Raw genomic sequence first — 9426 nt, 5'->3', positions numbered from 1 at the left:
AATAAGTATGGTGAAAGAATACAACCCTGGCACACACCTTACCTAATTTTAAACCATTCACTGTTTCCTTGTTTTGTTCTAACAACTGCCACCAGGTGTATGTACAGCTTCCTCATAAGCACAATTAAGTTTTCTGGAATACTCATTCTCTGAAATGCTGTCTATAGTTTTTCATGATCCACACAATCAAAACCCTTTGCATAGTCAATAAAGCATAGATATAGCATATCTTTCTGGTATTCTCTGCTCTCAGCCAAGATCCATCTTACATCAGCAATAATATCCCTCGTTCCACGTCCTCTTCTGAATTCAGCCTGAACCTCTAAAAGTTCTCTGTCAATGTGGTTGTAGACATTATAGAATTATCTTTAGCAAAATTTTGCTTGTGTGGGATATTAATGATATTGTCTGATGGTTTCCACATTCTATTAGGTTAACTACTCTCTTTGGAATGGGCACAAGTATGGATTTCTTCCAGTCAGCTGGCCAGGTAGTTGTCTTCCAAATTTCTTGGCATAGATGAGTGAGTGCATCCAGTCCTTCATCAGTTTGTTGACACATTTCAATTTGTATTTCATTAATTCCCAGAGCCTGTTCTTTGCCAACGTCTTCAATGCACCTTGGACTTCTTCCTTTAGTATCAATGGCTTTTGATCAATGCATTGCTGGTGGGAATAAAGTGCAGTTGCTGTAGAGAACATTTGGTGGATCCTCAAAAAATTCAACATAAAGCTCCCATATAATTCAGCAATTCCTCTGCTAGATATATACCCAAAAGAATTGAAAGCAAAAAATACAAACATTTATACATTAAAGTTCATTATAGAATTTTCACAATAGCCAAAAGCAGAAACAACACAAATGTCTATCAAGTGATGAATGTTGTTTTTGCTGTTAAGTGCCCTCCAGTCAGTTTTGATTCAAAGCAACCCAAGGAATGGCTGCAGAGTTTGAACCACGGACCTTAACAGTTAGTCCAGTGCTTATCCTACAGTGCCACATAAAGAGTCCAACAAATGAATCAATAAACAAAATGTGTTATAGGCATATAATGGAATATTATTCAGTCATAAAGAGAAATGAAATTCTGGTACAAGTTACAATATGTATGAACCTTGAAAATATTACGCTATGTGAAGTAAGTCAGACTCAAAATGACAAAGACAAGGAAGCTTCGAAAAGTTTATGAAGTCAGGCTTGCGGGGTAAACACTTTGGTTGGCTGATGATGCATGGAGGAGGTTGTAACCATGGCAATGAAACGATATACGATACGATGAATGTAAAGCTAATGTTCTCCCATGTAAACTATCACATAATTCACAATAAAACATTTGAAAAAAGAAAAGTTTATGGAAAAATTAAAAGATACTTAAATGTTTCCACAAACTTTTTGAAGTTGCTTGTTACAACTCAATGTTAAAAAAAAAAAAAAAAAAATCCTCACAACTAGACCAATAAACTCCATCATGATAAATGGAGAAAAGACTGACGTTTTCAAGGTTTTCATTTTACATCAATCTACAATCAGTGCTCATGAAAACAACATTCTAGCAATCAAACAACATATCGTGTTAGGCAAATGTTCTACAGAAGACCTCTTTTAAGTTTTAAAGAGCAGAAATCACTTTGAGAATCAATATGTGCCTGACCCAAGCGATATAATTTTTAGTTGCCTCACATGCAAGCAAAACCTGGACAATGACTAAGAAAGATCAGGAAGAATTGATGCACTCGTATTAATGTGCGGGCGAAAAAGACCAAAAGTACTATGGACTGCCAGAAAAACAAACAAATCTGTCTTGGAAAAAGTACAGTCAGAATGCCCTTAGAAAAAAGGATGACAGGATTTCATCTCAGATAATCAGGAGGGACCAGTCCCTGGAAAATGACATCATGTTTGGTACAGGGTCAAGGAAAATATGGAAGACCCTTAACAAGATAGACTGACAGTGACTGCTACAATGAGCTACAAAGACAGGAGGCTGTCTTTGATCTTCATCAGCTAATGTTTCTTGTCTCTTTGCATTCAGCAAGCAAGGTTATGTCATCTGCATATCATGGGCTGTTAATGAGCCTTCCTTCAATCTTGACGCTACATTCCTCTAAAAATAATCTAGCTTTTCAGATTATTTGCTCAGCATGCACACAGAATAATATACTAGCCAGTTTGGTAACAACTTTTTAAAATATTATGAATTACTCAATGCCTGAACTGTCAATTGGCTTTGATACTTTCAGTTTTAACATTAAGGTACAGAATCCGCACTACTATAAAATATAACTAAAAGCACTTTAGAAATGTTAGGAACTCATATGCATTTTCATTTTATGTGGATTCACAATCAAGAAATGACACAACATATTGCACTGGGCACATCTACTTCAAAAGACCTCTATAAAATTTTAAACAGCAGAAACGTCACCAAGGTGCACCTGACCCAAACCATGGTATTTTTCAATCACCACATATGCATGCAAAAGCTGGACAATGAATAAGGAAGACAGGAGAAGAACTGATGCATTTGAATTATGATGTTGGTGAAGAATACTGATTATACCATGGACTGCCAAAGAATGAACAGATCTTCATAGTTTTATAAGTATTGCTCCTTAGTTTTACAAGTATTGTAAAGTATTTACAAGTATTGCTCCTTAGTTTTACAAGTATTGCTTCATAGTTTTACAAGTATTGCTCCTTAGAAGACAGGATGGTGAGACTTCTCATGTACTTTGGATGTTATCAAGAGGAATCAGTCTCTGGAGAGGGACATCATGCTTAGTAAAGAGTCAACACAAAAGAAGGTCCTCAGTGAGATGGGCTGACATAGTGTCTCCAATAACGAGCTCAAACATAACAACTGTGATACAGGACAAGATCGGACAGTTGTACATACGGTTGCTATGAGTCAGAACCAACTGGATGGCATTTAAAAACAATAATAAATGAACTCAAAGGAAGTCTACAAAAAGAAAATGAAAACAAGGTCCTATCAGATGGTAGATATAACTGGGATCAGAAACCTGAATTCTTGGTCTTGGATTATAGTCATTATCTCTGTTTCCATCCTTTATGTCTTTGTTGATGTCTTTTTTATTCTGCTGTGTCTTTTGTTATTACCAACTGAATTCTCTATGAATACAAATACAGCAAATCTTTTCAGTTTTAATTTGGAATACATTGAAACAATTTTCTTCATTTTCTGTAAATCCTACTAGACAATGTTCTACATTGAAAAAACTTAAAATAATTTCCTAATCACAAATTTAACAACAACAACAAAAAAAAAAAAAAAAAAAAAAAAACAAGAAATTATACTTAGGCATTTATCATTATATAGTTTAAAAAAAAAAAAAAAAGTTAGCCTTAAACGTCAGATAAAAAGTCCCATAAGGAAATTCAAAACCAACCTATATTTCACTGGAGAGACAACAATTATACTAAGGTTCCTATAACTGTACCCAATAGTATTTCTCATATGTTCTGATTCTCCATAGCATTACACAGCCTATTATGTGGCATGACCCAAGACGGCAAGTCACACTGGCATTTCATAAGCCTAGAAGGGTTGTAAAATAAATAGTTTCCCGTTTATCTGTGATTCTAAGCTTACAACCCTTAGCAAGACAGTATGGAAGAATGATGATGAAGAGACAGACTTTATTAAAATGAAACAATCATGTAAGGTACTAGCCTGTCATATGCAGCAATCATAAAATTGAGGAGGAGACTGATAGACTGTTCCACACTGATCTGGTGTGTAGAAGGCAGGCGTTTGTTCAGCTGGTAGTAGACTGATGAGATGATAGTTTCAAGGCGGGACACACTGATCTCAGTGTTATGGTCTAGTGTATTAAGGCCATTATCTCGGAAGGCTTCAATCATGTTCCAGATATCAACAAGATGAACTAAAAACATGAAGAAACAAGCAGTCAACAATTTTAAAGTACAGAACTTCTTTCATAATTGGACACTTAAATCTATCAATTATCATATATTTTCTTAAATAATGTACCTACGCCTATAACACACAGAAATGATTACATTAAGTAAATCAATTCTGGCATAGTGTGTCTCTGTATATGCTATACATATCACACATACTTCTAGAAGTGAATTTCAACTTCATCCATCCATCCTCCCCTATTACAGGTAAATCAAGATCGATCTGTTCAATTTCTTTTACCTCCTGTTTAACTGTATAAAATTAGTTCAAAAATTCAGACAATAATTAAATTAAGATTATAAACCATGATCAAGAAGTCATAAATTAAGTTTGGCAACCCCCAGTAATTGGAAAATAAATAATCAAATCTTTGTGGTTGTTTCTATTAAGTTGATAGTTATAGTACATTAACTCAATAGCTGATTGAAAAAAATATTTTAAGATTTTAAGTGAAACTTTGTGTTATGCTTGGTCTGCTTATTTCATAGTTTAATTATGCCTGCTTGGTGTCAATGAAAGTCAAAAACATTTCTTTTTAATTTGGCAAAGGTTTCATATACAAATAATGTGTGGGAGGTAAAACAGTGTATTATGTGTACATTATTTCGGGGAGGGGGGAGTTTTTAAGTCCAAAGCAAACAAACTCTTTAGAAAACACAAGAAAAACATTTTGTGACAGAACAGAAAGAGGTTTGATCCCTGAATACATCAAAGAGCCACCACAACAGCCCAGGACTGCCACCAGACTTCATATTTCAGCTTTCTGTTAATGATGACCCATGCAGTTCCTAATGATTGGCACATCGATTGACTACAGACAGGTATGGGCTATAATGAAAAATGGGGGTAATGATAAAATGCAAAAATATATAAATAGTGAGGATAATTGCACAATTCTGTGAATATATTAAAAAAGACCACACATATACTATAAAGAGGTAAATTTTATGGTAATAAAAATTAAGCTCAATTTAAAAGGGAGATTAGAAGTAAAACACTTTGTATAGGTAGAAAGTCACTATCTGATGATAAAAGTTTTAATTCATCAGAAAGATAAAAGCACTTTACATCTGTTTACACCTAGTAACACTGTCTTAAGATACATAGAGCAAAAGTTAACAAATCCTCAAATAGAAACAGGAAAATTTACACTCTTACTTGGATATATTAACATACCTCTCTCTGTAATTGACAGATCAAGCATATGGATATATCAGTATAGACACAGAAGATTTAAATTTCACAATTAATCAAATTGGCATAATAAGTACCTTATTAAGTACTGCTCCCAATTACTAGTGAATGTCCTTTATTATGAAATACACATGTACTTTAGGAATCTATGTAAAAATTGACTGTAAGGCAAATCTCAACAAATTCCAATTAAAATTATATAAACCATGCTCTCTGATTAAAATGCATGTAAGTTAGAAGTCATTATAAAAAGGTTAACTATTAAAGTAAACCTTAACTTTAGAAATTGAGAAAAAACTATTAAGAAACTTTCTTAATCTGACTAAGGCTATCTACAAAAAACCTACAGGAAACATATTACTTAACAGTAAAGTGTTGAAAGGCTTTCCTCTGATGCTGAAAATGAGATTAGACATATTCATTATCAACATTTCATTGTACTTGAAATCTTCCTAACCAGAATATTCAGGATAAAGTAATAATGACTACACATGTTAGAAATGAGGAAATGTAATTGTCATTATTCCGAAGTGACATTTGTATACAAAGAAAATGACAAATACTTTTCAAATAAATTACCAAAATTAAGTCCAGAAAATTTGCTAGATATAAGGTCAAAAAGCAAATAATCAATTATGTTTTTATGTCAGTAAGTAAGGTAAGTAAAACTTAAAGGCATTACTTATAATAGTAACATAAATCATCAACTTGTCTGTCCATTTGTCAGACTGTGGTGCCTTGTATGTTGCTGTGATGCTGGAAGCTATGTCACAGGTATTGTAAATAGCAGCAGGGTCACCCAGGGTGGAGAGGTTTCAGGTGAGTTTCCAGACTAAGAAAGACTTCACAGAAGGAGAGGCTGACTACTTTTGAATGTTGAGCAACTGACACCCTTATCAATAGCAGTGAAACACAGCTAAGATAGCACCAGAACAATGAATAATGAAATACAATGAAGAATACCAGAATATTGTCAGATATGGTGCCAGAAGATGAAACCCTCAGGTTGGAAAACACTCTAAATACAACTGAGGAAGAGCTGCCTCCTTCCTCTGAATAGAGGTGACCATGATATCCTGAATGGTGTAAAGTTCCGGACCTTCATTTCCAGATGGGTCACAAGGAGAAGCAGCAGTAAACATCCATTAATAATCAGTACATGGAATGTATGAAGTATGAATCTAGGAAAATTGGAAGTTGTCAAAACTAAAACAGAATGCATAAAGATTGATATCTTAGTGATCAGTGAGCTGAAATAGACTGGCACTAGTCATTTTGAATCTGACAATCATATAGTTTACTATGCCAAGAATGACAAATTGAAAAGGAATGGCATCGCATTCATCATCAAAAAGAACATTTCAAGATCTTGAAGTATAATGCTGTCTGGAATAGGATAATATACATATACCTACAAGGAAGACCACCACTCGTCTGTCAGTTTGTCATAATGTGGTGGCTTGTGAGTTGCTGTGATTCTGGAAGCTATGCCACCGGTATTTTAAATAACAGCAGGGTCACCCATGGTGGACAGGTTTCAGATGAGCTTCCAGACAAAGACAGGCTAGGAAGAAAGTATGAGGAACTACTTACTTCCAAATAATTAGTTACTGAAAACCTTATGAATAGCAGAGAAACACTGTCAGATATAGTGCCGGAAAATGGAGCCTCTCAGGTTGGAAGGCATTCAAAATGCAACTGGGGAAGAGCTGCCTCCTCAAAGTAGAGTTGACCGTGATGAGGCGAATGAAGTAAAGCCCATGGAACCTTCATCTGCTGAGCTTCTCTATCATCTCTTTCCACAGATACAGTCAATTTGATTTCTATGGATTCCATCTGGTGAGGTCCATCTATGCAGTCACCACTTATGTTGATTTAAAAAGTATTTGCAATGAATAAGCTCAATGGTCTTGCAAAATTCTATCATGCAATCTCCAGCATCACAAGGTATGTTTTCCAGCTATTGCTTCCTCTTTATTTCCAACTTTCACATTCCAATCACCAGTAATTATTGATGTATCTTGATTGCATATTTGTAACAATTTCAGGCTGCAGTTGATAAAAAGCTTCAGTTTCATAATCTTTGGCAATAGTAGCCTCTGTGTACATTTGAATAATGTAGTATTAACTGGTCTTCCTTATAGACATATGGCTATTATACTATCACTTACAGCAATGTACTTCAAGACAAACCTTAAAATGTTCTTTTTGACGAAGAATGCAATGTCACTCCTCTTCAATTTCTCATTCCTAGCACAGCAGACAATATGACTATCTGTCTGAAAACAGCCAATACTAATCCATCTCTGTTCATTAATGCCTAGGATACCAATTTTCACGAATTCCATTTAATTTCTGACAATTTCCAATTTTCCTAGATTCATACTTCAGACATTCCATGATCAGATTATTAATGGATGTGTATAACATTTTTCTCATTTTGAATCATACCACATCAGCATATGAAGATCCCAAAATCTTTATTCCATCCGTGTCCTGAAGGTCAACACTACTTTGAAGACGCAGCTCTTCCTCAGTCCTATTTTGAGTGCCTTCTACCTTAGGGAGCTTATCTCCCAGCTCTACATCAGATAATGTCTCACTGTTATCCATAAGGTATTCACTGGCCTAGTCTTTTTAACGATGTATCTTTTACTTTGTATCACTAATGTGACTAGCCCAATTCAGAACCCCATCACTCTACTCACTGACTATTTTCCAAGAATAATTATTGAAAGAATTATAAAGACAATAGTTACTCTGGGATAGTAGTTTTCAAACTTTGACAACACAGAGAAATATACTTAAATATACAATATACACACAGTGAGTTACTTGAAGATATGCAAAAATTAATTGTTTCACAAAACACTTTTTAGCCTTATAACACATAAGGTACGTTCTGAGAGTTTTCTCTCATTTTTTCTATTAAATTGTTTCTAATTCTGGCTAGAGATCACCAAAATGATTTTATGAACCATTAAAGAATCACTACCTGTAATTTGAAAAACAATGCTTTGGGATACCACACAAGGAAATATAAATACAATTTAAACTAGAGTAAAAGTTATCAGATGTAAAGCGGCTTGCCCAAGTTTACCTGCCGTAGTTATCTAGTGCTGCTAAAAGAGAACTACCACAGCTAAGTGACTTAAACAAACAGATCTGTATTTTCTCATAGTTTAACATTCTAGAAGTACAAAGTCAGGGTGCTGGCTTTAGAGGAAGGTCTTTATCTATTTGATCACTTCTGGGCAGTCTTCGGGTGGCTTAGCATCTCTTTCCCCCCATCTTGGCTTCTTAACTTGCTTGTTTAATCTTTTTGTTTGTTTAAGTATCTAATTAGACTGCCTCAAAATATACCTTACATGAATCTGTCTGATTAACATAGCCAAGACAACCTATTCCCAATTGGGATTATAACCACAGGCATAGAGGTTAGGATTTATATTACATATATCTATGGGACATAATTCTGTCCAAACATCACTTGTCTATAACAAATGGCAAAACCAAGATTAAAGCTGAAGTGTTTCACTTGTGAGGCTACATCCTTTGTATTTAACAAAATAGTTTTTTTATTATTATTATTACTTTAAATGTTACAAGGCTCCAAAGAGTTCGTGGGGAAACTAAGTGTATGACTGATTCAATGCAAGACATATGATCGGCTCTGTAAACCTTCATTCAAATTCACAATAAAAAGTTTCTGGGGTTTTTTTAAGTATCTATCATGAAGGCCTGGTATGACATTATAGGATCAGCACTGGCCTGCAAACCACAAGGTCAATAGTTCAAACTCACCAGTTGCTTCTGGAAACCCTATACAGGGTCACTATGAGTCGCAACTACTTTGAAGGCACTTAACAACAAGAATAACAACACTGTGGTAAAGGAGTCCTGGTGTGCCACTGTAGGATAAACTCTGGACCACAATGTCATTTGAATGATAAGGTCAGTGGTTCAAACTCATCAGCTGCTCTTCAAACTCACCAGAAGCCCTATGAGATTCTGAAGTGACTTAACAGCTCTTAACAACAGCAACAGTTATAGTAAAATAAGACAACTTAGAATTAAAATTGAAGTAAATTGAGACACTTAAAAAAAAAGTTCATGGCTCCCAACCAAAAAAAGTCCCGGGCCAGATGGCTTCACAGGTGAATTCTACCAAACATTCAGGGAAGAGCTGACACCAATCCTACTCAATTATTCCAGAATATAGAGGAGGATGGAAAACTTCCCAATACATTCTATGAAGCAAGCATAACCCTCATACCAAAACCAGG

At 34.9% G+C, this 9426-nt stretch overlaps 1 protein-coding gene across 1 annotated transcript in view; it reads right to left on the bottom strand.

Moving 5' to 3' along the window:
• DTNB (dystrobrevin, beta) overlaps window positions 1-9426 on the bottom strand; it is a 392167-nt gene that overhangs the window by 368138 nt on the left and 14603 nt on the right. The window contains exon 3 of the mRNA XM_006835297.1: window positions 3695-3908. Coding sequence (XP_006835360.1) covers window positions 3695-3908 — 214 coding nt within the window. The remainder of the gene's footprint in view (window positions 1-3694; window positions 3909-9426) is intronic.

Source organism: Chrysochloris asiatica, unplaced genomic scaffold, assembly GCF_000296735.1.
Source record: "Chrysochloris asiatica unplaced genomic scaffold, ChrAsi1.0 scaffold00016, whole genome shotgun sequence".
In the NCBI taxonomy this organism is placed as follows: Eukaryota; Metazoa; Chordata; class Mammalia; order Afrosoricida; family Chrysochloridae; genus Chrysochloris; species Chrysochloris asiatica.
This window is presented reverse-complemented; position numbering and strand designations above follow the sequence as displayed.